The sequence below is a fragment of the Coregonus lavaretus genome (genome assembly GCF_964263955.1).
Source record: "Coregonus lavaretus genome assembly, chromosome: 31".
Classification (NCBI taxonomy): Eukaryota; Metazoa; Chordata; class Actinopteri; order Salmoniformes; family Salmonidae; genus Coregonus; species Coregonus lavaretus.
In genome coordinates this window covers 28,923,965-28,951,780 of record NC_140018.1, presented here as the reverse complement: position 1 = coordinate 28,951,780, position 27,816 = coordinate 28,923,965, and the positions used below count along the sequence as shown (strand labels likewise).

The following is a 27,816-nucleotide window of genomic DNA, read 5'->3' as shown; positions in this document are numbered from 1 at the left end:
TCATTTATCATGTGGAAGTGTTAAATCAAGACTACATTTATTTACATTAATACAATAACTACATACACAGGAACATTGATCAAGCAGGCGTTGATTGTTCACATTTTCTCGACTGGTGTGATGCCTAATATTTTCATCCCGTTGGCCAACACAGTGCAGACACCACTGAAGAGCCGCAGCCTTGCCTGTCGAGGAGGATTAACAAATTATCTGAATCATATCTCAACAGTTTACATCATGAACATGTTCCTTATCAAAGGATAGTACTAAAACCTATTAGCAAATGGTCAAAGGTAGATTTGTAAAATATATGGCTATGCCCGTATAAAATACATTTTCCAAGGAAGGCCATTCATTGGATAGCATTTAATCTGAGTACACCAGGCCCTTAATGCATCCGTTGACTGAAATGACACTATATTGAATAAGATATTTGAGCAAATTATCAGTGCTTATCTACCTGTGCGACAGCTTGAGGGCTTCCCTTCACTGGCAGCTCCCTGTGTGCTGATGCAACCAGGTGACTAGCCAGGAAGGATATCAAATACATTTTATGGTTAGGTAATATAATCATGTCCATTGTGCCTGGATTTCACACATGAACATCCTGCTCCTTACCTCAGTGTCATAAGGAAGTTGACGAGATGTTTTGGCTGCAGATCCTGTGCAGATTGGTATAGAACTTCGTCATAGCTGAAAATAGACGGCACACGTCACATTGTGAATGATGTGAAAACAGCATGTTCTGGTGTGACTGCATTTATTTTACCAACACGTATCTGTTCATCTGAGTACCCCACCCAATACCACACCCACATATTTTCATTCCTCTATGACATATTGAAATGCAACAGGAACGAGAACAGGTTATTGAATTTGTTTCCTGGTCGGAACCATCCCGGCCCATCATGCAATCAGTGAAGAGTAACCCTGACCATTCTCCTCTATGTGTGGGGTTAGAGGGCATTCGCTTACCGAAGCAAGTGCTGGAGTATAGAAATACTCCTCTGATCTATAAGAAGTGACGGGTCAAAGGCACCTTCCTCTCCGTCGCCATGCCTATGTATTAAACTGAAATGACAACAGTTGTTGAGAAGTCAGACATTAATGAGTTCTTAATCACGAGTCAGTTCATGTATTGTTTCCCGAGTGCATTACAGTGCTAGAGGTGTCACTACAGACCCGGATTCGATCCCGGGCTGTATCACAACCGGCCGTGATAGGGAGTCCCATAGGGTGGCGCACAATTGGCTCAGCATCGTCCGGGTTAGGGGAGGGTTTGGCCGGGGGGCTTTACAAGTACGCCGTCATTGTAAATAAGAATTTGTTCTTAACTGACTTGCCTAGTTAAATAAATAACAAAACGAAAAAATTGTAATAGCATTCTATATTCTTGAAGGTCCTGCAGGTTGTGAACTGGTGAATGGTTCCTCATCGCTCACCTACAGAGCCTGGCGTGTGTGTACTGTAGGAACACCCCGGTATCACCCTGGGCCTGGAGGATCCTGTCCCAGTCAAACTTGTAGTCTGATCCTAGAGGCCCTTTAAAGTCCTGAGACAGGAAAGACAGAAAACAGGATCATGCCTGAGCATAACCTAGAGCAATCTTCCATTATTTTTATGCTTCAATAACTTATTTCCAAAGAGACACCTGTCGCTACACGTACACACCCACAGTGTTCTTACCCTTTGTTTTGTTTGTCCTTCGTATGTCATATTCTTTAAGGTTGGTATAACTGGTTCACCTGAACTATGAGCGCGCTGATCCCCACTTTCTCAGCGGTGTCTTCTGGATACACCATTTCCTTGGTGGCTGAGGAGATTTAAAGAACGTTAATTGACAGATTATTAATGACTAATAACTATACACCTAGGCTAACTCCTGAATGGCACCCTATTCCCTGCATAGGGCACTACTTTTGACAAGAGCCCTATGTTCCCTGGTCAAAAGTACTGCACTATATAGGAAATAGGGTGTAATGAGAATATTTAAGATGAATTTATAAGTCGCTCTGGATAAGAGCGTCTGCTAAATGACGTAAATGTAATGTAAATGTAATTAAGTTAATATTCAGTTTAGAGTGATTAACATAGTTTAGCATATTAATATTTTCCCTTTCTGTAGTACACATGATTTCCAGTGTTCTGTTTGTGACACTCGGGTTGATGGTCACTAGACTCGATGCAGTATGTTATGGATTCAACTCATATCTGTTGATAGTGATTGACGCCAGACTGGAGGTACAATGACACTGATTATTATTGTATTCTGTGAAAACATTGTGTGATTCTTTAGCAGCTGACAAAGTCACTGCCTTTTGTTTTGACTTCCTACAAGCCTATTGGGCTGGTGTTTACAGAACAGTTGTCTGCTGATTATGGTAGAATGGCCTTCTCCGAGAAGGCCAGTTAGACATTTTCTCTGCTTCTGTGCTGGTTGGTGTCTCCCTGTTGCAACTTGTAATTAACCAGATTGATTTTTGATTGACTTTATCTGGGACTGCTCTTCTCTTTTGTTCACCTGCAAATTCCTATTACTTTGGGTTTCATTTGGGATGCACACAAAATCGCTATAATGAATCCCATGCCATGTCCTTACTCTTAGACTGGCTCATGTTCCTGAGCATCCTAGCCCGGGCTTCATCCAGAATGTCTTCCAGGAAAACCACCTCTCCCAGCCTCGTCTTCATACCCTGCACCAGGCCAAACGGCACATGCTGGCACCTGCAGCCAAACAGATAAAACAATACCTACATATACATAAACATAACAGATAAAACATATACAACAACTGCATGCATCTCTGTGCCTGCAGCATAACAGTGAGGGTGAAAACCAAACCCTCAAACTAGATAGTCCCATACTTTATCTCTGTAGAAACAATCGATTGTTTGTATTGTGACAGCTGTGTACACAGTGTTTACCTTTCAGCCCACGAGTGTCCCATAGCCAAGAGGATCTGGAACAGCTGCTGGAAATGAATCCCTTGACTTTTGTCTGTCTTCACAAAGAAACAAATGTTAATAAGTTTAGATAAAAGTTCATATAACACTACTTTTTGTAGCCATTGCTGAGGGTTCGAGCAGTTTGGCAGAATACTTACCACATAGATCATCTCATCGAAATTGTACCTTTCCTTTCGATCTATGGCTGCAGCAAGATCTCTGGAAACACACAATATGACAAAAATGATAAACAAGATTCGTGTCACTTGATAATTACTAAGGTTTTGCACACCAGTCATAACATCACTGTCAACTTTCTAAAGCAGCACAGACCTGGTGATATAGAGAGATGTCCCATCACTGCGTAGTACTGTGGAGTAGCTGGACATGTCTCCAGCTGAAGAGAGATCCACCACGCTGGTCCCCTTCCTGTTAACAGTTATATACAATCACTTTTGTTTGTTAATTGGACACGCTTATTCTACATATACAATCACTTACCTATGAACAATTCACATTTGTTTTATTTCTTATTTATTTCTACATACTTCCCTATAAATAATCCATAGATTATTTCTCTGTTTAACTAAACACACAGTAGTACTAGATGTTGGGTGGGAATGTTTACTTTAAAGGTCTGTGATGACAGTTTGCTTAGTGTATGACATTTACACAATGCTCTTTCATTACTCATAAGGTTGTTTGCTTCCGTGACATACTCTGTGGTTTTTAGTAGGCCTAGTCTCTGTAGCCGCTGTACCACCTCCTGGGCTTGTTGTTGGTGAAATGACTCTCCAGAGTAGATGTCAAAGTGAACCCCTAAACGCTGAGGAACAGAAACACATTGTACTAATATTGACATCTGATAACAAAACTGTGTTACAAAGGCCCTAAAGTCTTGTGCACTTTCCTGGAATGACAACCCTGTCTGAGTTTGTTAGGCAGTGCATGGAATTCAATACGAACAGTGTTTGCTTGAGTAGTGTAAATACCTTTTGCCCAAACTGTTTTATTAAATTAAAACAGTATAGTCCTACAACAGCTTTTTGGCTAGTGGCTAGTTGGTCAGAGGTGTGCAGGCCGGGTCAATACCTTGTAGACTTGTTGGTACTCCTCCACTGTGATCTCTCTAAACTGTTTCCATAGTAACAGGGCCTGCTGTTCCTGCTGTTCCAGCTGTCTAAAGAACTCTCTGGCCGCCTGTCCTATGACCTCATTGTTCTCCGCCTCCTTGTTCACCTGAACGTAAACCTACAGGACATGTATACACACAAACATGTAAGGGTAGGCCGCCAAAGACGTGTTCACACCTACTGACATGACTGCATAAAAAACAGAACACAAGAGGGCAGTGGTTCAACTTTTCTCTCAGAACTACTATGATTCTCAAAACTTACATCAAATAGATGTTGTAAGGGATTCTTTTTCAATTTCTCCTGACAACCAAAGCGCTGAAAGCCAGCTCCCAGCAGACCTAAAATCCACAGGCAAAGAAGAGGTTATGGAAACCTGGTCCCATTTCCAAAGGCAATGGTTTACTATACCTTTCAGCGAAAACTATCATTCTTATTTTCAAAAAGTTGTGGTACCAGTAATCAAATATCTAGATTTATTTTTGCTTAAAGGTAGACTTCGTGATATGACGTAGGTGCCCAAAGTTGAAGCTCGCTTACTGCATTTCTACACAATTTATACTCTAAAATGCTATTTGGAAAAACAAAAACAAACAGAAATGACCCCAGCCATTAATTATCACCGCAATATTAGGTTTAAAGGTCTGTGGAACGGCATATACAATGTCAACCACTACTCAACCTCCTCATAAATTGACTCATTTACTTGTGGAATGGCACATATATTGCAATGTGAAATAGATGCATAATACACGCTATCAAGTCACATCAAGGTCGACTTCAAATGGCGATATCCAGGCAGTGCGTGAGTTTCAAGTTTGGAGAAGCAGTTTTTTCACCATAAAATCCTTTACAATAAAGGATTGCATGCATCCATCTTCCCATTTGCTAAATAATGTAAGATAGGTTACTACTCCTAATGTGATGTGTAGATTGCATAGTCATAATTTAGGCTAATAATATAACTCAATCACTGGTAGCAAAACAGACAGTTCTGAACAATGTATGCCTGAGCACCTAGTGACAGAGTAGGCCTAATCAGAGGCATTTCTTCTCCTTTCTTTGCATGAGAAGAATTTGGCATTTTATAAACACATTTCATGCAATTTTACTACACTTTATATGACTGGAGACACAAGCAACATCTTTTTTAATACGACACAAATTAGTAGCCCACTCTGCTGACACTGACAAACAGATCAGTAAGAACGTCCTTGTCTTGAATGCAACCATCTAATATAGGTCTACGAAAACGGGAGACACAAATTGTACAATATGACGTCTATCTAGCCTGGAGGACATTATTGTCCCCAAAAAAACTTTTCAGTGGTACTGATCCAATAATAAAGACAGTGACATGCGTGCACTCACTGTGTGTGACTTTGTGGGAGTGAAGTCTTGCATCACATGCATGGAAATATCTGCTTTGATGCTTGTGGCAACATCATTTCACTGAGTCTACCTTTAATGCTTCTCAGTGTATTCCTTTATGTTATTCTTCTCTGCTTAACTCACCAAACTGCATGCCCCAATCTCCCAGGTAATTCACTCTCAATACATTATTTCCCAAGGATTCTTTCAGGTTGGCAATGAAGTTACCTAAAAAGAACATTGTGCATTTCAGTCACAATAGATAAAATATTTCAAACACATCCTGAATTTAGCCTGAGGTCAGGAACAATATGACAAACTCTACCCTCTCCTGGTACGTTAAAGAACTTCAACTGAGTCTCACCAATAATGGTGGAACGCAGATGTCCAGCATGAAACTTCTTGGCAATATTTGGAGAACTGTAAGAAAAACAAAAGGGAAATGTTGTCAATAAATTCATAAAAGAAGGTAGCTTTTTCTTTAGTGGTTGCCTCTTAACACTTTGCCTCAACCACCTACTCTGAAACAATCCCAACGAATGGACGGTTGAGGAGAACATATTTCAATACCTAAACTCCACCACAGTTGTTCCTTTTTTGAGGCCATCGAAAAGTTCACTTTTCACACCAAATTTGTGACGTTCTTGGCACAACTGCTCTAAAACTTTCTGAAACAACAAAACAAAAACAAATGTGTAGACTTCCAGATGGTTGTCTTGTTCAATTATATACATTTTATTCCTACACGCTGGTTGATAAAAATATTTCAACCAGTCTGCAGTTTTCCAACTGACAATATCAAAATGAAAAAAGTTGGGTAAAAGGCATATTCACCTGTACTAACAGAGTCCGACTAACTCTAAAGTGTATCACTCCCCGTCCAGCAAATATTTCTTCCACCACACTGTCTTGCTTTAACTGAAAGGAAATAACATGCACTGTAATTCTGACAGGAGTGTGAAATCAAAATATCAGTGAAGTGTGAGTATGTGACTGACCACTAAACGTTTCAGGGTGAAGTTTCCCCTAGGTACCGATCTAGGATCAGTTTCTCCTCCCCCAATCCAAACCGTAACAATTAGTGGGGGAAGATGCTAACCTGACCCAAGATCAGCATCTAGACTGCAACTTCACCCTTCAACGCTAGGGGCCCCCACCTGTCTGGCCAGAGCCTCTGTCTGTGCCTGGAGGTCTCCATTAGCTGGCAGGATCCCATTCCTCAGCAGAGTGTTGACTGACAACCGGAAATCAGGGGATTGCCTGAGGCGAACAATATCATAAGAACCATTGAGAAACATGGTGACTGGGTAGTGATACTCATGTTTGATTGAGTGATCTGTAAGGACCAGACTAGGACTGAGATTTCATTCAGCAGATCTCTCTCTCACACACACACACACACACAGGTGTAAAGTAATTACATTAAAATACTACTTAAGTAGTTTTTTGGGGTATCTGTACTTTATTATTTATATCATTGACAACTTTTACTCCACTACATTCCTAAAGAAAATAATGTACGTTTTACTCTATACATTTTCCCTGACACCCAAAAGTACTAGTTACATCTTGAATGCTAAGCAGGACAGATCATTTTTCCAATTCACACACTTATCAAGGGAACATCCCTAGTCATCCATACTGCCTCTGATCTAGCAGACTCACTAAACACAAATGCTTTGTTTGTAAATTATGTCTCAGTATTGGAGTGTGCCCCTGGCTATTCGTAAAATAATAAAACAAGAAAATTGTGCTGTCTGGTTTGCTTAATATAAGGAATGTGAAATTATTTATACTTTAACTTTTGATACTTAAGTATATTTTAGCAATTACATTTACTTTTGATTCTTAAGTATTTTAAAAACCAAATACTTTTACTCAAGCAGTATTTTACTGGGTGACTTTCACTTGAGTAATTTTCTATTAAGGCATCTTTACTTTAACTCAAGTATGACAATTCAGGATTTTTTCCACCACTGAACACACATACTTAACTGTTTTTTTGAGACTGGGATAGCACAGAGAGCAGAAATGAAGGCATCTTCAGACCGTCCCAAAGCCCTAGAGAGCTAAACCAAGAGAGGTCAAACATGAAAACAACTGCAATACACATTGTTGTTGTGTCAATTGAACCCCATAGCATAAACTGTTGCTATGTTTTGAAGTCATGATTACCTACATTCACCAGCTTGAAATATTCAGAATACTCTTATATCAATGTTAATTGGCCGATGGAGATGATAGTTATATATTTAAACAGACCGAGGGCATCTTGGTTCTAAAGAATGCCAGGCAGTAACATGCGGATAATATTTGCTAACATTATGCACTACAGGAAACCCCATACAGCTAACGTTAGCTAGCAACACAAATTATACAGAACACATGCGATTACCTTCGATGCAATACTTCTTCTGAAATAACAAGCCATGTGCATACGTCGACATCAATGCCGTGTTTTCATAAATCACATTCAATGATCATAAAATATATTATTCCATGTTACATTCATGCGTGCTTTTGCAGCTGATGACATTCACACTCATTTCCTGCTTGAGTGATCTTCGAACTCAACCTCACACGTTTCATCCAATCGAAGTGGTGTATTTGCTGACTACGTCATGCCAAAGTGGGTGCATTCGATTTCTACTTCGGCGCTCTCTGGAGTCGTCTCGTCAATCTCTGGAGTCGTCTCGTCAAGACGTCCTGATCGTCTGTCCTCACACTCAGACTGTGCTACCAAAATGAAATATGCACATGCAAATACTGATATATTTATGCAGTGCTCACTTTTTCATTTATTTTGTATTCCTAGTAATGATGGGAAGTTCGGCTCTTTTCTGAGAGCCGGCTCTTTTGACTCGGCTCCCAAAGAAGAGCCGGCTCTTTCGACTCCCGAACGGCTCTTTATTTAGGATCTTTTGTAGCCTATATTTTACCTTAACTTTGAAAAAAAATCATGGTTTATGTGTTGAAAACCCTTTTGCTTTCAGTGTTTTTATGAGAGACCTTATAATGCCTAATTCTGTGCATTTATTCTGTGACAAAACCACTCTTACATTTGTTTATTTCAATTAAACTTTTTTATTGCACAAATTAACAATAAACTTCAAACAAATCCACAGAACAGAATCAAAACCAGAACCAAACTCCAGCAAACAGCATTAGTCCTCAGGGCAGGTTGGCATTCAGGAAGATCAGATGCCTCAGCTTGGATGGGCTGATAGGCCTGATACGATTTCGCCTCTCCGTGAGTATCTGCCCTGTTTTGGAGAAGATTCTCTCAGAAGGAACTGATGTGGCAACAATACATAGTCTCCCCTCCATCACCTTCACCAGGAGTGGAAAGACTGAGGCCTTGGCCTGCCACCAGCTCAGTGGGTCTTCTGCTCTCTGGATGAGGGGCTCCTCAAGGTAGCTCCTCACCTCCATTATAGCATCAGCTGTCGGATTTCTCCTTGAAGCATCTCCTGTAGCTCTGTCATCAAAAAGCCTCCAAACAGCAGAGGTTTGCTGCTCCTCCTCCACTTGGCCCTGTAATGGTGGAGCTGGCTGGCTGCTGGGGGTGCATTTTGCTGCTGCTGCTGCACTAATCCTCTGAAGAGCTTCATCAACAGCTCTACGATCACTGAAGGCAAGTTTTTTAAACCTTGGATCCAATAAGGTAGTTTCTGAAAGGACAGTGTTGTACTCCATCCGCAGAAATTTGCGGTCCATGGCTGAACAAAGAGCTGCAACTAATTCCTTCACTTTCTGCACAGTTACTGTCCATTGGTTCTCGGCTGTCACCAGCTGCAGACCTTTGCAAAGCAGGAGCATTTTCGAGGCTGTGACATAGCTGAAGGAGAGAAAACAGCAACTTTTAGAATTTAGTTTTTTAAAAGTATGTGGCATATTATACGTGATGCATTATACTGTATGTGTTGTGTTTGCAATGTATAATAGTGACTGAATAGTAGTAGAGAAAACAATGCTTCAATGGTTCTAGGTACCTGTCTGCACTTATCTCCACAGTCACCTCCTGGAATGGTTGCAGGACGGCGCAGACCTCTTTCACCAGCTCCCATTCCTCTTGGCTTAATGGCTCAATAGATGCGTTGATGAGGGCCAGGGTGGAGATGATGGCATCTTTTATTTCAAGCATTCGTTTCAACATATCAAATGTTGAGTTCCACCTGGTGGCACACTCTTGTTTGGGCCTCAGTTCAGGAATCCCCATTTGGCGCTGTGTGGACTTTAGCTTCTGTGCTGCTACTGTGCTTTTGTGGAAAAACTCCACAACAGCCTTCACCTTATCCACGGTTGTTTTGATCACCTTCAGAGCATCTCTAACCACCAGGTTTAGTGTATGCGCCAGACATGGGTGATGGGTCCACTTCAAAACTTTTATGGCTTTGGTGATGTTTGCAGCATTATCACTCACACAGCACACCACTTTGTCCTCTACTTGCCACTCTTTTGCCACTCTTAGTAGCTCCACTGCCAAGTTTTCTGCAGTGTGTCTGTCGGTGAACTCGAAGCAGTCCAGAAGGCAAGATGTCATCTTGTAATCTTCAATAAAGTGGCAAGTGACAGACATGAAAGAGCAGGTTGTTCTGGAGGTCCAGCAGTCAGTTGTCAGGCAAACTGATGGAGCTTTTGTCACCCTTTCTTGCCATAATGCACGTTCTGTGTCATATAGTTTTGGGATCATTGTTTGGGAAAGTGTTTTTCTACTGGGTAGAGTGTATGTGGGATTTAGGGCTTTGACAAAGTTTTTCATTCCTTTGTCCTCCACAATGGAAAAGGGTTGAAAATCAGAAGCTACCATTTTAGCCAACTCATCATCAATACTGTGCTGTTTGGCTGGGGTCATCAGTTTAGGTAAAAACTGACTTATTTTGCTTTGAGTTGCAGTAGGAGAGGTTATACTTGCACGCATGGGGATGGCAGTAGACGTTACAGCAGCTGTTGTTCTGGTATGAGACACACCAGGATCAGTAGATGGTGAGCTGGCTTGCCCTCTCTCCTCTAACTGCACTGTAGGATGGACAGTTCTTGTATGTCTATGCAGGTTTGTGGTGGAACCTGCTCTTATAGTGACCTTCGTTTTGCAGTGAAGGCACTCTGCTTTCTTGTTCCCAATATCTTTAAACTGCAGCCAGATGCTGCTTCGCTTTCTAGTGTCACTCATAGTTAAACGACACGACAATGCAAGACGCACACACGCTCCTCAGTCCGCTCTGTCTCTCTCTTCACTTGCAGTGGAGTCAAGTGGTGTGTCTGCCCCGCCCCCTCTCTGTTTACACATCCTTAATTCTCACGTGAATGCCGCATGCTGGTCGCCATGCTGGCCAATCATAACAGACCTCTGTGAAAGTGAAACCTAAGCAGCGAATGGGCAAAAAACTGGGAGCCGGCTCTCACTCGATGCGAGCCGGCTCTTCTGATTCACTACAAAGAGCCGGCTCTCAGAGCCGATGCTTGTGCGCATGACCCATCACTAATTCCTAGTGATACATTTTCTTAAAGGAATTGGCTCAAATAGGTCAAATATGAGTTCCAATGCAGAATAAGAATTAAGAAAATGTATATTTCTAAGGTCAATAATACACCTGATACTGTAACCACACAATTGCTATGAGAGCAGTGAATATTTGAATTTGACCGGTAAGTACTAACTCGACAGATAAAACACAGTGTTTTATATGTTTGAGAACATGAAGTCATAGGCTTCATGTTCCTTACACTAACCAGGTTTCCATCCAACCCTTTTCTGCAAGTAAAGTACATGTTGGGTAAAAACTGTCATGACAGGCCTGATGGAAACAGAAAATGTGTCAGTAAACTTTCCAAATGTCGAAAAAACGAAATATGTTAAACAAGGTGGGATCTTTTTGTGTTGGTAAAATTTGAGAAATGTCGATGGAACGCTTTTATGCGCAAATATTGATATAATAATCATCATATCAAAGTAAACACGATGACACGTGGTCCGGGCTCCGAATACCTGGATGTGATTAAGGCAGCCCTCCGCACCTCTGATTCAGAGGGGTTGGGTTAAATGCGGAAGACACGTTTCAGTTGAATGCATCCAATTGTCCCCCTTTCCCACTTTTACTGGTTGAAAAAGCATGCAGTTTATTAGGCTACAGATTAAATTAATTATGAATTTCACAGGGTGGTGAAAGCGCACGGTGATGAGTTTGATGCTCCTTTCCAATGAATATCGAGTGCCTTATTCTGGTGACATGATCATCGATTCTTGGCTGCCGTTTGAAAAAAAAAAAAAAACCTCGCTCTTTTGTCCATAATAATCACATGTACCCGTACTGGATCTGCGAGCTGTTGCCCAGAGCGCACATGCCAATATCAGTGAGCACAATCTACATAACGCAACACTTTTTGTGAGAAAACCATCTGTAGAGTTGAAAATGTGATGGAATCCCATTTAACTATAATTTTTTATTCGGTACATGGGAATTTAACCGCAAAGGGTATTTGTATGTGCACTACGTCATCACGCACAACCTTTTATCCATAACAAATCAATTTGATGCACACATATCTGGTGGGAAAATGAGCACATTGTTTTTATGCAGATTGAAGATATTTTATCTTGTCCAAACACATTTACATTTTTCACAGTAGCTAGGTTTCCATCCAATTGCTGACAGATTTTCATGTGCATATTCTAATAAATACTCCTCCTCAAATGGTGAAGGCGATGGATTATACACAGTCCAAAATCAACACCATCAAAAGCAATCACTGAAGTGGAACCTTCTCCAGCACACTTGGAGGAGCTAAATTGAACAGAAATGTAAACTACTCTAGCATTTTTTCCTATGAAAAAGACAACGTCAAACCGGAACACCCTTTAATGTAAACCTATTATTCATGAACTTTTCCCAACCCAAGTCCATTTTTTTTTTATGAACAAAAAGGATAACTGTAACAAAGGTCAAGCAAAACTACATAATGTACATAGGCCATTTACCATTACAATGTAATCATAACTGATAAATGCCAGGATGTCCTCTCCTGGAGTCCAGTCCAGAAGCTACCTTGATTGATCTGCTCTTTTATAGTGGACCACCCCTCCCCCCAAATGTACATATTGATTTTATAAAAAAGGTTATTTGTCATCATTTTTGCAACAAAAAAACATGTTTATGGAACAAAATAAATCTAATGTGTGGTGGCAGAGTCGTAGCCTGAGTGCCAGACTATTTGGGCTATAATGCCAACTCCTTGTCACTCATTGTCTTAGCTTGACAAGGACAGCAATGTAGTTGGCAAGAGCACAAACAGATCTGGGACGAGGTTAGCAGAGTTGGGAATGGCAGGTCACTTTATAAAAGGCCTAATAAATATCAATACAGCAATTAAAACAACGGAGGCCACTGGTAGAGTAATAGGTAGCAGAGGTCCATATATGTGTTGACAGCAGGAAGCACTCCAAGGCTTCATCCAAAATGGCACCCTATTTCCTATATAGTGCACTAATTTTGACCGTAGCTCTATGGGCGCTGGTCAAAAGTAGTAAATTGGGTGCCATTTGGGACACAGCACAAATACCAGTCGCTGAAATGAATGTAGTTGCCACAGAGAAGCTAACATGGCAGCATAAGCCCACAGGGGAGATATGGCACTGCTACAAGTCCAACTAGACCCCCTGAGTCTCTGGAGAATACGGTTGGCAGAGAATCAGATGGGGAGCTTTTAGCAATAATAAAATGGGAAATTGGTATTCCATCAAACATGAGGTTTCACTCAGGAAACATCTGGAGAGGAAGAGAGAGAGAGCAGCTATGAATACAGAGTTCACAATACATTAAGCATGATACAGAAGTGACAGTGGTCTTCATAAAGAAGGGAGGAGGCATGTCACTGCAGTTTTTCCCCTAGATTTTTTTTTATTTCAGCGGTGGCAAAAGTCACAGATGGGGGTGGGGGGGGGGGGTTGTTCAGGTTTTCACTCTCAAAATTCACACGTTCTATATAGAAAAACAACACAATTGGATGTTCTAAGTACACAGCAATGCTAAAACCACACCAGGAGACCACTTTAGAGGTCTGAGAAACATCTAAGACATTTAGATTTTTTAGTGGTTACCCTTTTATTCAAGGACGCATGCACCTAGCACTGTTTGGTTAGCAGTGTTTCTGTAGAGCACATGTGATGGCGTTTGCAAAACAATTGCCTATTGGATTGATGGAAATAATCATGATATCATTCTGCCAGGTAGGCATAGGCTACTTTGTAGCTAGTTAACATTTAATTGAGAAGATTTTGGGGAAAGTCTTTCCATCTACCAAAATACTTATCATTAGCGTCGCTATATTTCCCCCAGTCAAATTTTTGGGGTGTGGTGGCAACAATTTAGCAGCGGCGGTGCGATGCTGCTAAATTAATATATGGTAAACACTGCACTGACAGAGTAAAAGTTTGTTACTCACAGCTAGCAGGTTGCTCTCCAAATCGCCGCATTAGCTGATCATGAGTGAACTTAACGAAAGCGTCATATTGCTCTGCAAAAAGAGAGTAAAAAAGGTCTGACAATAAATAGATAGTGCTATATATTCTGCAGAGAAACAAAGGTCACAGAAACAGTTTCTCCAACACACCTGCTAGTTTTGTTGTCAATATTTCGTCATATTCTTCCCTTATCTTCTCCTCTCGCTCTTTGAGTAGTCGTTCACAGATCATCCCAACCTGTCTCAAAGTAAATAGAGGTTGCTCTTTTCTTGATGGGGAGACGGCACCAGAAGATGTTCCTGTATAGAGAATAAGAATCCATTATCAGGGAGAACATTCTCAAAATCACATGAGAAACTTTGGCCAAAAAATTCTGACATTCAATGAAGCCAAGAGACATACAACTGCAAGTTAACAAAAGGGATTAACATTGTTGTGAGGCAAACAATGGTTTCCATTTGATGAACCCCCTCAGATGTGTCTTTATTCCTCCTGATGTCCTTCCTGAGTAAAAGCAGATTGGACATACCTGGCAGACTGGATCCATTAATGATGGAGCTATGGGGTTGTGACTCCAGGGGACAACAGCCCTCGGTCTGCTGAAAACTGTTCTCCAGGTGCCTTCTCTTCTGCATCCGCTTGTACTCTTGCTTGATATTGTGCAGGATTTGCTCTGGAATGGAAAACAAGGGCAAGATTTGGTTAGGGCAAGCTAATCAATCATTCCAAATAACAATTTGCACAACATACTCTAGCAATATACCTTGTGAGTCGTCTTGATATTTCACTAAGTAACTAACCACAATCCCACCTTAATTCAAGGACAAAAGCCACAAAACTCTAGCTAGCCACTTCCCTAGCAAATGAGAACCCCATCCCGAAGCACAAACTAGGGCAGGGTTTCCCAAACTTGGACCAATCCCCCCCCCCCCAGCTGTGTAGTACTAGGGCCAAGTTTGGGAACCCCTGGACTAGGGGGTGTCATGCGTAGCCATATTCGACCAGTGGTGGAAAAAGTACCCAATTGTCATACTTGAGTAAAAGTAAAGACACCTTTATAGAAAATGACTCAAGTAAAATACTACTAATAATTTCTTAATTCCTTATATTAAGCAAATGCACAGATAGCCAGGGGCACACTCCAACACTCAGACATCATTTACAAACTAAGCATTTGTGTTTAGTGAGTCTGCCAGATCAGAGGCAGTATGGATGACTAGGGATGTTCCCTTGATAAGTGTGTGATTTGGACCATTTTCCTGTCCTTCTAAGCATTCAAAATGAAACGAGTACTTTTGGGTGTCAGGGGAAATGTATGGAGTAAAAAGTACATTATTTTCTTTAGGAATGTAGTGAAGTAAAAGTCGTCAAAAATAGAAATAGTAAAGTATAGATACCCCCCAAAAAACCACTTAAGTAATACTTTGAAGTATTTTTACTAAAGTACTTTACACCACTATGTTCGACTAATATACTGCCAATATGGCTACATGCCATCATCCTGTTGCTGTTAAAGTCAAGAAGTGTTTATCAGCCAAATGTCTGGCTAAATGTCAAATGCTCATTAACAAGATCTATGCTAGTTAGCTTAGCTTGAAGGTTTATCACCGGCCTCCTAACTGCCATGTTAGGTTACGTTAGTTAGCAAGCTAGTTGAGCAAACAGTTGTGTCTAAGTCACAGGTTTCAACAACAAATGCAAGAAGTTCTTACAAGCTTATCAGTACTGTAACGTTAGCTACTAGTCAGGCATTTGACTGACATTGCCTAGCCAACTAGTTAGCTAAGCGAACACATCTAGCTAGCCTCACAAAAGGTGCCCTAATAACACATTTCATTAATAGATTCCCACTCATGCCTTATATCTAGTAGCTATGAAATGTTGCTAACCGGTTGTGAGTCTGGACGACACTTCTCCAAATGGTGAGGGCTCCATACGCAGATATTTCTGGGGTGATGATGTTGAGGCAGCTTGAGACATTGGGGTGCATCTCCTCCTTTTGGGGGACGCCTGGTTCATCAATGGATCGAAATCCATAGTCCTTTTCAAAGTAGCCCCACAAGCCATTCCGTTGACAATATTATGTCGCTATAAAAACGAGATAAAGCTGTGGTTTTCGCAATTAGAGGGCACACCGGAGTTCCTGTGACTGGGCCCCTCCGCTGGCTTTCTTCTCCAACTACCCTCAAGGGAAAATTCAGGTTAGGCACAAATGGCTTCGTTCTTTCGACTCTCGGAGTCTTAATACCATCCAAAACTCAGACCCTGTAATGGCCTATTGCTAGTAGACATTCATTCAATTAATCCTTTTATGTGAATTATCATATAAAACCAGATGATAGTAGATTTCAGACAAGTACTTTCATCTCCCAGGACCGTCGTCAAACTCTCTCCTCGATGAAAACCAACATGGCGTCAAAACAACATTAATTTCAAATTCCGAGCTAATGGGCATGCGCAATTAATGAATGTCGTGCTGGTAAATGTAGTTTATTTTTTATACAGTTTATACTCGTTCATATGCAATACTTTGGGCTTTTTCACTACATTCCCCACATAAACCGTGAATGCCAAAAGCACTCACCAAATTTAAATGGGTTCGTGCTATTTGGGATCATTGGGACGTCCATACCCCCCCATTGAAGCTTAAATGTAAAATGGTTAAGGTAAGGGTTAGTGTTAGATAAGGGTTAGGGTAAGGTAAGGGTTATGGTTATGTTTAGGGTTAGGCTAAGGCTAAGGGTAGGGATTAAAGTTAGGGTAAGGGTTTTGGGTTTTGGGTAGGGACGTCCCAAGGATTCTGCATAGCACTGACCAATTTAAATGCCAAATGATTTGAAGAATTGGAATAAAGCTATTGGTTAATTCCTAACGAAGAACAGGAAGTTTGAAAAGGTGTCCTCCAGTCATTGCACACAGTCTCATTTCTGAATGTGCATATCTGATTCAACTTCTTTTTATTGTTCTTGTAAATAACAGTACCGTGGAAGATCTATTCTCTATTGTTCTGTGCTGCAATGTGACTCATTTACCAGCAGGAAAAAAGCAACATGAGCTGCGTTTAGACAGGCATACCAATCATTATATTTTTTTCACTCAGCTCTGAAAAATATCTGCTGTGATTAGTCAAAAGACCAATTAGTGGAGAAAAAAAAATGGATCTGCCTGTCTAAACGCAGCCCATGAATTTTCCAGGAGATCTATTTTTACAGCTCATTCAACAGCTCATCCCACAGACTTTTCAAATTATTGGACAAAAGTTAAATGTTCCTTAATGTTTCTCTCTCATATGGGACATCCCCATGTCAGTAGGCTACATACTTTCAGTTTAGTTTAGGACTGGCCCCATTGTGTTTGAGGTGCACTTCCTTCTTTAGATGTTGTTTATGTCCAGATTCAGATATACATTTTACATTTACGTCATTTAGCAGACGCTCTTATCCAGAGCGACTTACAGTTAGTGAGTGCATAAGAACTAAACTATTGTGTTATTGTTGTTATTGTCATTATTGTTATGCATATTATTATTATTGATAATTAGGGGTTCAACAAGGGTTCGGCTAAGATCCTCAAAGTTCTTCGAAGAACCTTAGGGTTCTTGGCACTGAAAATGGCCCCCAAAAGGTCCTCCAAAGAAAACCATAGGAGGTGGGGTTCATCGAGGAACCTCCTTAGTTGATGGGGTTCTTGCAGGAACCTAACTGCCCAACTGAAACATTTGGATTTGAATTTGAAAGGACAGCAGGGGAAGGCACTTAATTGAAAAATGTAAAGATCTCCTCCATTTAAGCTAAGGTTTGTCCCTTGTATGATCTAAATTGATATTGTTTTATGATGATACCATCTATCTTTTCATATTTGTGCAAATCTTTCTAAAACAGATAATGGACACAATTCAATGGATATCAATCAACAAAGAGGTTAGAATATGTAGGCTATAAGAATATGTTGAAGGCTAGCTGTATTGGGTGCAGATGACTGAACTTCTCACTTTTGTGTCTGTGTCTGCAGGTATACAGACAATGAGGCATACAAAGGTATGTCAATTGGTATTGGTATGTTATGCAGATCACATTTACCGTCCTCCTCCCTTACCTCATCAATGAATATCCCATAGGCCTCTACATTATGGACAAGGTATGTGTATGAAAACCATTATGAAAACAGGTTTTTTTCATTCACATTCACCACAAAAACCAAAGTATGAATACTGTTGTGTGTTTTGTTAATCATCTGTATAATTAAATTTTTTGGGATTCACAGACTTCACCCTCCCTACACCTCTGATGAATATAACAGGAAACCTGTTCGATCACCAGGCACTGCTAAATCCTTCTGGCTATGGATACGGAGAACATCAACACATTAACATCAACACGCCATAGGATATACCCATTGGGCAAGTCCAATGGGTATATACTATGGCGTGTTGATGTTAATGTGTTGATGTTTACCGTGATAAATGTGAATGGAAAAAAAACTGTTTTGATAATGGTTTTCATAGACATACCTTGTCCATAATGTAGATGCCTATGGGATATTCATTGAAGAGGGAAGGGAGGAGGACGGTACAGTGCCTTGCAAAAGTATTCATCCCCCTTGGCATTTTTCCTATTTTGTTGCATTACAACCTGTAATTTAAATGGATTTTTATTTGGATTTTATGTAATGGATATACACCAAATAGTCCAAATTGATGAGGTAGAATGAAAAAAATAACTTATTTCAAAAAATGCTAAAGAATAAATAACAGAAAAGTGGTGCGTGCATATGTATTCACCCCCTTTGCTACGAAGCCCCTAAATAAGATCTGGTGCAACCAATTACCTTCAGAAATCACATAATTTGTTAAATAAAGTCCACCTGTGTGCAATCTAAGTGTCACATGATCTGTCATATACACCTGTTCTGAAAGGCCCCAGAGTCTGCAACACCACTAAGCAAGGGGCACCACCAAGCAATCGGCACCATGAAGAAAAAGGAGCTCTCCAAACAGGTCAGGGACAAAGTTGTGGAAAAGTACAGATCAGGGTTGGGTTATAAAAAAATATCAGAAACTTTGAACATCCCACGGAGCACCATTAAATCCATTATTAAAAAATGGAAAGAATATGGCACCACAACAAACCTGCCAAGAGAGGGCCGCCCACCAAAACTCACAGACCAGGCAAGGAGGGCATTAATCAGAGAGGCAACAAAGACACCAAAGATAACCCTGAAGGAGCTGCAAAGCTCCACAGCAGAGATTTAAGCTGTACACTCCACAGAGCTGGGCTTTACGGAAGAGTGGCCAGAAAAAAGCCATTGCTTAAAGAAAAAAATAATCAAACACGTTTGGTGTTCACCAAAAGGCATGTGGGAGACTCCCCAAACATATGGAAGAAGGTACTCTGGTCAGATGAGAGTAAAATTGAGCTTTTTGGCCACCAAGGAAAATGTCTTGCGCAAACCCAACACCTCTCATCACCCCGAGAACACCATCCCCACAGTGAAGCATGGTGGTGGCAGCATCATGCTGTGGGGATGTTTTTCATCGGCAGGGACTGGGAAACTGGTCAGAATTGAAGGAATGATGGATGGCACTAAATACAAGGAAATTCTTGAGGGAAACCTTTCAGTCTTCCAGAGATTTGAGACTGGGACGGCGGTTCACCTTCCAGCAGGACAATGACCCTAAGCATACTGCTAAAGCAACACTTGAGTGGTTTAAGGGGAAACATTTAAATGTCTTGGAATGGCCTAGTCAAAGCCCAGACCTCAATCCAATTGAGAATCTGTGGTATGACTTAAAGATTGCTGTACACCAGCGGAACCCATCCAACTTGAAGGAGCTGGAGCAGATTTGCCTTGAAGAATGGGCAAAAATCCCAGTGGCTAGATGTGCCAAGCTTATAGAGACATACCCCAAGAGCCTTGCAGCTGTAATTGCTGCAAAAGGTGCCTCTACAAAGTATTGGGGGGGGGGTGAATAGTTATGCATGCTCAAGTTTTCTGTTTTTTTGTCTTATTTCTTGTTTGTTTCACACCAAAAAATATTTTGCATCTTCAAAATGGTAGGCATGTTGTGTAAATCAAATGATACAAACCCCCCAAAAATCCATTTTAATTCCAGGTTGTAAGGCAACAAAATAGGAAAAATGCCATGGGGGGTGAATACTTTCGCAAGCCTTACCTCTTTGTTGATTGATATCCATTGAATTGTGTCCATTTTCTGTCTTAGAAAGATTTGCACAAATATGAAAAGATAGATGGTATAATCAGAAAACAATATCAATTTAGATCATGCAAGGGACAAACCTTACCTTACATTGAGGAGATCTTTACATTTTTCAGTTAAGTGCCTGCACCTGCTGTCCTTTCAAATTCAAATCCAAATGTTTCAGTTGGGCAGTTAGGTTCCTGCAATAACCCTCACCAACTAAGGAGGTTCCTCGATTAACCCCACCTCCAATGGGATTCTTGGAAGAACCTTTTGGTGGCAAATTTCAGTGCCAAGAACCCTAAGGTTCTTTGAAGAACTTTGAGGGGCTTAGAAGAACCCTTGTTGAACCCCCAATTTTTTGAGTTTGGGGCTCTGCTGGGAGTTGACCTCATATTTGGAAATTCTGCTTTGCCACTAAAATCATAGTTAATTACACTGAGAACTAAAATGTTGTGTTATTGTTTTTATTGTTATAATAATGTAACGACCCTGTATTGTGTTCTGTGTTCATGGGTGTGTTATCGTTCTCATGGGTGCTAGCAGGGGTTAAATATGCCAGGACAGATGGAAAGGTTGGGGGGGTATGATGGGTAATCCCGCGGGGTTTTGAAAGGCTTAAATAGGGGTTACGGTCTCATCTCTCTTCTCTTCTGTTCGGGACCCTTGATTTGACATGTTCTATTTGTGTATGTTCGAGGTTTAGCGGCGTGGGTTGTGGCCTGAACAATAGCCCATTCAGGAATAAACCTGTGTTCTGCCTGTACACCTGGTGCCCGTCTCTCTTTTACTTTATGACCCAGCAGGGTCATTACATTGGTGTCAGAAGTGCTTTCGAACGACGGGATAGATCGTGATTAGGCGAGTTAGCTGTTTCAGTATAGGCCGTGGTTAGCTTTAGCGTGACTCGCATTTACGGTCATGATGATCGGGGCGAGGCGGAAAGTTAAGGAAGAGTCGGACAAAGTGTCCGTTGTGGGCTCGGGTGTACCCGGTCGGGAGGGTCAGGCGATGACGGCTGTAGAAGAGCTGGAGAGCCACATGGTGGGAGTTAAATTGTCAGTCAGCAAGATGGCAGAACGGGCGGGTTTTCCTTCAAACCGCTCGACCAGAACAGACGTCACGGCGACGGAGATATCGACGTCACCGCGTGCGGAAATGGCTGGGCCCCCTTATGTAAACAGAGATGGCAGCGCCCTATTGCCATTAGCCACGGTAGCGGCTAAACTTCCAAAGTTCAATGGACAAGGTAAATGGGAAGTTTTTTTCACTCAATTCGAGTTGTTGGCTAGAGCCGGGAGGTGGTCTGACGAGACGAAAGGGTTACAGCTTGCCCTGAGCCTGTCAGAGGAGGCGTCGGAATGCCTGCTAACGCTAGCCCCGGACGAGAGGGGCGACTACGGTGCGCTAGTGGAGGCATTGGGGGGCCGTTTCGGCAGCGATGCACAGCCCAACATGCTGCAGATTGAACTGAATAACAAAAAGAGACTTCAGGGGGAATCATTAAAGGCGTTGCCAAGTGGTATTCTGAGCCTGACCAGGCGGGCTTATGCAACTATGCCGATTGGGGTGCAAGACGAGCTGGCACGGGACAGTTTTATTAGAGCGCTCTCCCCCACCGAGCTGGGTAAGCATGTTCAGATGGCGGACCCAGCATCTCTGCGGGCTGCAGTGGAGATAGCCAGGAAGAGGGAGCTGATCTGGGGTGAGGGAGTGAGAGTGGAGGTTGCCAGTCAACCAGAGGTGAGAGCAGCGGAGTCACCAAACCAGAGTGGGTCGACGAGTTGGGAGGGTTAGTCAAGACCGCTTCGCTTGTCATTGAGAGGGGCTCCAGACAACATCGCAGTGTCAGCTCAACTTCCATTGTCTGCTGGGGTTGTGGCCAGCCTGGCCACATTCAGCGGGAGTGTGGCAGATTCTCCAGTCAACAGGGAAACGACAGCGGGTTCTCGCGCAGGGGGCAGCGCGGGCCCATTCCTCCGCCCCCGAACCCACAGTAAGCAGAAGAGGTACCCAGCAGTGCAGGCAAGAGGGTGGGGACCTGCTTCCCCAGGGTGTAGCTGCCACCGTGTTTCCTAGTCCGGTAGTTGTGGTGGGACGTACCACCATTGGGGACTTCTGCAATGTCATCGTCAAGGTAGAGGGGGTGGAATGTTTGGCCCTGGTCGACACGGGCTCTACAGTAACCCTGGTGAGACCAGACATACTACCTGTTGGGGTGCGGGTGGAGCCGACCCTTGTCCAGCTACGGACTGTCACGGGGGAGCTAGCCCCCATGTTAGGGAAGTGTCGGTTGTCTGTGACTGTGGGGGGGAGAACTGTGGGGTGTCCGGTGTGGGTAGCAGCGGTACAGGACCCCTGTATACTGGGAATGGACTTTTTGAAAAACTGTGGGGCTCAGTTGGACTTAGCTTCGGGCACTTTGAGGCTGTCGGGGGGGCCCACAGTGGGAATGTCGCCTTCGGGAGGGCCAGCAGGGGGCAGGGCTGTCCCTCCGTCTTCCTCCAAGCTTGCCGAAACTCCACTGGTCGTCCCGGCTGCTCCCTTGGTCGTTGTGCCATCCCAGCAGCTGTCTCCGGCGGCAACGACCTTCACTCCCCATAATGGTGCAAGCACAGGCATCCCAGTAGCTCAAAACACACTGGCACCTTCACCCCATCAGCCCGACGGGGGGAAGGAGGAAGTTATCGACGCCGTTGAGGCTGTGTGGCTGAAAAACTGTCAAGGTCTGGACGAGAGACAACAGAGACAGTTAAAGCAGCTGCTGTTTGACTTTAAAGATAGCTTCGCTTGGGGGGAAGATGAGGTAGGGCAAACGCACCTGGTTCAGCACGACATCGACACTGGGGACAACCAACCCATTAAAATTCGGCCCCGTCGCATTCCCCTTGCCAAGAGGGAAGCAGCAGCCACAGCTATTGCTGACATGTTGCGGGCTGATTTCATTGAGCCATCAGATAGCCCATGGTCCGCGCCGGTCGTCATGGTGCCTAAGAAAGGGGGTAAACTTAGGTTTTGTGCGGACTACAGGGGCCTAAATTCTGTCACCATTAAAGACTCTTACATAATAATAATAATAATAATATGCCATTTAGCAGACGCTTTTATCCAAAGCGACTTACAGTCATGCGTGCATACATTTTTGTGTATGGGTGGTCCCGGGGATCGAACCCACTACCTTGGCGTTACAAGCGCCGTGCTCTACCAGCTGAGCTACAGAGGACCACGTAGCTGGTGAGTCGCTAGACCACGTCAGAGGGTCGCTAGACCACGTCAGAGGGTCCTCGTGGTTCTCTTCCCTTGATCTGCGCAGTGGCTACTGGCAGGTGCCCCTCTCGCCTGGGGCACGTGAAAAAACGGCCTTCTCCACGGATAGGGGCCATTGGCAGTTCAAGGTGCTGTGCTTCGGGCTTTGTAATGCTCCTGCCACCTTTGAGAGGCTCATGGACAGAGTGCTGGCGGGGGTTCCGAGAGACGAGTGTGTCGTGTACCTAGACGACATATTGGTACACGGCACGTCGTTTGAGGGGGCACTGGGGGCACTTAGGCGAGTGCTGGAGAGGATCTCGGGGGCGGGGCTAAAATTACACCCGGAAAAGTGCCATTTCATGCAAAGGGAGTTGGCGTTCCTGGGTCATCAGCTGGGTGGTGAGGGTATCAGCACGATGCCAGACAAAGTGGAGGCTGTGAGGGGGTGGCCAATTCCAAGGGGAAAAAAAGAGGTTAAGAGCTTCCCGGGTCTGGCATCCTACTATCATAGGTTTGTGAAAGGGTTTGCGGGGATAGCAGCTCCTTTGAACCACCTTCTCAAGAAGGACACTGTTTTTCAGTGGACCGAAGAGCACCAGCGGGCGTTTGAGGCCCTCAAACGTGCCCTGGTGGAGGCCCCTGTCCTGTCCTCACCAGACCCAAACCGTCCATTTATCCTGGACACCGACGCAAGCAATGAGGGCTTGGGGGCCGTGCTGGCTCAGCGTGGTTCTGACGGGGAGCACGTAGTAGCTTATTACAGCAGAACTTTTGATAAGGCTGAAAAACGCTACTGCGTGACAAGGAGGGAGCTTTTGGCTGTCGTGGCAGCAGTACGCCATTTCAAATACTACCTGGGGGGCCTGCCGTTTGTGGTGCGGACGGATCACTCCGCCCTGCAGTGGCTTCTCTCCTTCAAGGAGCCAGAGGGTCAGATCGCCCGCTGGTTGGAGGAGCTGCAACCCTACGACTTCCAGGTGGAGCACAGGGCCGGCCTTCGCCACAGCAATGCAGACGCCTTGTCCCGCCGCCCGTGTGCTGAGGACGGCTGTGGGTACTGTGCCAAACGGGTGGAGCGAGAGAGGGAACTGTGCATGGAGGAGGGAGTCACCGCCACGGTGAGTCAGCTGAGTGTGACAGAGTGCCGGGAGCTTGAGGCTGTGGACGTCGGGGAGTGGAGGCGTCGCCAGGAGGAGGACGCAGAGCTGCGTCCTGTGCTGGGGTGGGTGGAAGAGAGAGGGGTGGAAAAAGCCAGCTACTGGAGAAATGACGTGGCAGGTAGTGGTTCCCAAAAGGCTGCAAGGGAGCGTGTTACAGCAGCTTCACGGGGGAGTAGGCGCAGGGCATTTTGGGGTCTCCAAAACGTTAAAGCGCGTACGTAAAGGCTTCTATTGGGCCAGGCACAGGAGGGATGTGGAGGACTTTTGCAGGCAGTGCGATGAGTGTGCTGCTAAGAAAGGACCTCCAGGTCAGTCACACGCCCTCCTACAACAATTCCCAGTAGGGGAGCCCATGGAGAGACTGGGGGTAGACATAGTTGGACCGTTTCCAACCACAGACAGCGGTAACAGGTGGATTCTAACTGCTATGGACTACTTCACCAAGTGGCCAGAGGCTTACGCTCTCCCAGACCAGGAGGCAGAAACAGTAACTGATGCATTGGTAGGGGGAATAATCAGTCGGTTCGGGGTGCCACAGTCTATACACAGCGACCAGGGGAGAAACTTTGAGTCACGGGTGTTCTCAGAGTTGTGTAGACGGTTAGGCGCGGAGAAGACGCACACTACTCCGCTTCACCCCCAGAGTGATGGGCTGGTGGAAAGATTTAACAGAACATTAGCACAACAGCTGGCTATCGTTACCTCAAAACACCAGAGAGATTGGGACACCCACTTACCGTTTATTCTTATGGCATGTAGGTCGGCTGTTCAGGAATCGACTGTGTGCTCCCCAGCGCTACTAATGTTAGGTCGTGAGTTGCGCACCCCAGCCGAACTGACGTTTGGCCACCCTCCTGATAACGACGACGGGGTTTTGCCTGGCCCGAACTATGTTCGTCGACTGCAGAACCGGTTAGAAGCGGCTCACACCTTTGCAAGAGAGCAACTCGAGAACGCAGGAATGCGCCAAAAGCGCCACTATGACTCACGCGCTAGGGGGAGGCACTTTGGAGCGGGAGAACGCGTGTGGCTTCACAACCCCACGCGCAAGAAGGGGCGGTGCCCAAAGCTGGACAGTGCCTGGGTGGGTCCGTGCCTGGTGATAGAGAGAGTGGGGGAGGTGACGTACCGGGTGGAGGTTCCCCCACGGGGCAGGAAGGTGGTGGTCCACCGGGACCGATTGGCGCCCTACAGAGGGAGGAAAACGGTAGGGAATGGAAGTGAGGACTCTGATGTGAGCACACGGGGACAGTCTAGCGAGGAGACTCTAGTGCAAGCTGAGCCTGGGACGGGGGCTGCCTCTTCGGAGGGCGCTGGAAATGACATTGGGGCAGATGAGTGTTCTGGGGGTCCACCAGTGAGAGTCAAGGGGAGGCACAAGAGACTGATGCGACCTCCGGGTCGTTTTAAGGATTTTGTTTTGTAACCCTAGGGGCTAGGGTTTAGAAAGGGGGGGGGCTATGTAACGACCCTGTATTGTGTTCTGTGTTCATGGGTGTGTTATCGTTCTCATGGGTGCTAGCAGGGGTTAAATATGCCAGGACAGATGGAAAGGTTGGGGGGGTATGATGGGTAATCCCGCGGGGTTTTGAAAGGCTTAAATAGGGGTTACGGTCTCATCTCTCTTCTCTTCTGTTCGGGACCCTTGATTTGACATGTTCTATTTGTGTATGTTCGAGGTTTAGCGGCGTGGGTTGTGGCCTGAACAATAGCCCATTCAGGAATAAACCTGTGTTCTGCCTGTACACCTGGTGCCCGTCTCTCTTTTACTTTATGACCCAGCAGGGTCATTACAATAATAATAACAGGGGAGGGGGGTAGTTCAAAAATTAACCCCAAAAGTTCTTCAAAAGGTTATTTGAGGATCCATTAGAAAGGGTTCTTTGAAGAACTTATAGGGGTTCCCCCACAGTTTCAATTTGAAGAACCCCTAAAGGATACTCCAGGAAACGTTTCTTTTTAGAGTGTAGGCCTACCAGTTATGTTTCCGTAGATCTGTCCACGAGAGATTATACCTGAACTGACATCCTATGAAATCATATTCATCGAATTGCCTCTTTCATGTGTCTCTGTTCAGCTGTAAATCTGAACTGTTCAAAAAAGGCATGTCTGTTTATAGTAGGTATAGCAGTGCTATTAGCACTGTCCCACGTAGGGGGTCCTATGTATGAAGCGTCTTAGAGTATGAGTGCTGATTAAGGATCAGTTTTGCCATTTTAGATCACAATGGATGAGATTACATGGACAGCAGGAACTGATTGTAGATCAGCACTCAATATGAGGTGCTTTATACATACATTTTTACATTTTAGTCATTTTAGCAGACGCTCTTATCCAGAGCGACTTACAGTTAGTGAGTGCATACATTTTCATACTGGCCCCCCGTGGGAAACAAACCCACAACCCTGGCGTTGCAAGCGCCATGCTCTACCAACTGAGCTACAGGGGACACACAATCCCAGGCCCCTCAGTTTATAACAACTGTATTTGGCAGTATTATCATTATTCATCCTGCAAGATTGTAATCACAGCAGGCCTGTTCTGATTAACCATCTTCCAAAAAGGCCTATAACGTGGACAATGAAGAGTTGTTGGGATATTCCCATCCTGTGTGGATGTGAGAAAGTGAGGGCAGTGTTGTATATCGTCCACAAGAGGGCGAGAAAGCGTCAGGACGCCATGCTTCCCTTTAAATCCAATTTATGCTTGATCCGAAAATGTGGTCGGAGGCTTCGTATGGGGGGTGTGACGCATTTGCGGAGCCTCCAGAGGGGTGCAGAGGCCAAATCAAGGTGCATACCGCATCACCGTGCGCCTCTCAAATTTTGTGACAATGCAGAGGGCTCCATATAGCTCCGCATTTACATAATTGGTTGACGGTAGGTGGGGGAGGGAGGTTCTGTAAAAACACAAACGCTCTTCCTTGACAAATTCCTTCACGACAGCTCTGCTCTGCTCCACGAAGCGCAAAAAGTATGTTTGCTCTGACTTCTGCGGAGGCCGCATCGCAGTAAATCCTGTACCGCCACTGCAGATGTTGGATTGACCATGGAGCCCTTTTTATTCCTCGACAAAATAGACTTCTGTTCAGTGTCCTTCCTTCCAGCCTTCTTGAGATAGAGTAATAACATACAGTACCTGCCATGGTTGGTGTAGGTGTATAAGCTATGGGTGTATAGTTGTATAAATTATATGAGTGGATCCACGATTACACCTATTTGTGACATATCTAACGCCTTGTTATCAGAGATTACTTCAAATAAGAGAGGAAGGAATGGTGCTATTCGAACAGGAACTT

The 27,816-nt window shown here is 44.0% G+C and overlaps 3 protein-coding genes across 4 annotated transcripts; all 3 read right to left on the bottom strand.

Moving 5' to 3' along the window:
- Positions 1 to 15: 15 nt before the first annotated feature.
- On the bottom strand, positions 16 to 8,021 carry rars2 (arginyl-tRNA synthetase 2, mitochondrial). The gene is made up of 20 exons (XM_084149321.1): positions 7,845 to 8,021; positions 7,445 to 7,518; positions 6,607 to 6,709; positions 6,284 to 6,367; positions 6,020 to 6,117; positions 5,814 to 5,869; positions 5,594 to 5,677; positions 4,343 to 4,419; positions 4,038 to 4,196; positions 3,665 to 3,771; positions 3,279 to 3,374; positions 3,104 to 3,164; positions 2,925 to 3,001; positions 2,600 to 2,724; positions 1,746 to 1,813; positions 1,443 to 1,552; positions 976 to 1,071; positions 619 to 693; positions 461 to 524; positions 16 to 185 (listed from the first exon to the last, which is right to left on the bottom strand). Exons 1-20 carry the CDS (start codon positions 7,884 to 7,886, stop codon positions 99 to 101), a joined length of 1,743 nt encoding a protein of 580 aa, XP_084005447.1. The 5' UTR covers positions 7,887 to 8,021; the 3' UTR covers positions 16 to 98.
- Positions 8,022 to 8,520: 499 nt separating this feature from the next.
- LOC311106667 (E3 SUMO-protein ligase ZBED1-like) lies at positions 8,521 to 10,857 on the bottom strand. Its single transcript, XM_084149061.1, has 2 exons — positions 9,442 to 10,857; positions 8,521 to 9,287 (listed from the first exon to the last, which is right to left on the bottom strand). Exons 1-2 carry the CDS (start codon positions 10,620 to 10,622, stop codon positions 8,621 to 8,623), a joined length of 1,848 nt encoding a protein of 615 aa, XP_084005187.1. The 5' UTR covers positions 10,623 to 10,857; the 3' UTR covers positions 8,521 to 8,620.
- Positions 10,858 to 12,294: 1,437 nt separating this feature from the next.
- Positions 12,295 to 16,350, bottom strand: akirin2 (akirin 2). 2 transcript variants are annotated; one of them, XR_014610348.1, is made up of 6 exons: positions 15,800 to 16,321; positions 14,440 to 14,583; positions 14,060 to 14,209; positions 13,892 to 13,963; positions 12,999 to 13,215; positions 12,295 to 12,914 (listed from the first exon to the last, which is right to left on the bottom strand). XR_014610348.1 is itself a non-coding variant. In XM_084149034.1 (5 exons), exons 1-5 carry the CDS (start codon positions 15,975 to 15,977, stop codon positions 13,205 to 13,207), a joined length of 555 nt encoding a protein of 184 aa, XP_084005160.1. In that variant the 5' UTR covers positions 15,978 to 16,350; the 3' UTR covers positions 12,295 to 13,204. The 2 variants fall into 2 exon arrangements, 1 of the variants encoding a protein (XP_084005160.1); XM_084149034.1 differs by having other exon boundaries at positions 12,295 to 13,215; positions 15,800 to 16,350.
- Between the last annotated feature and the right edge of the window lie 11,466 nt (positions 16,351 to 27,816).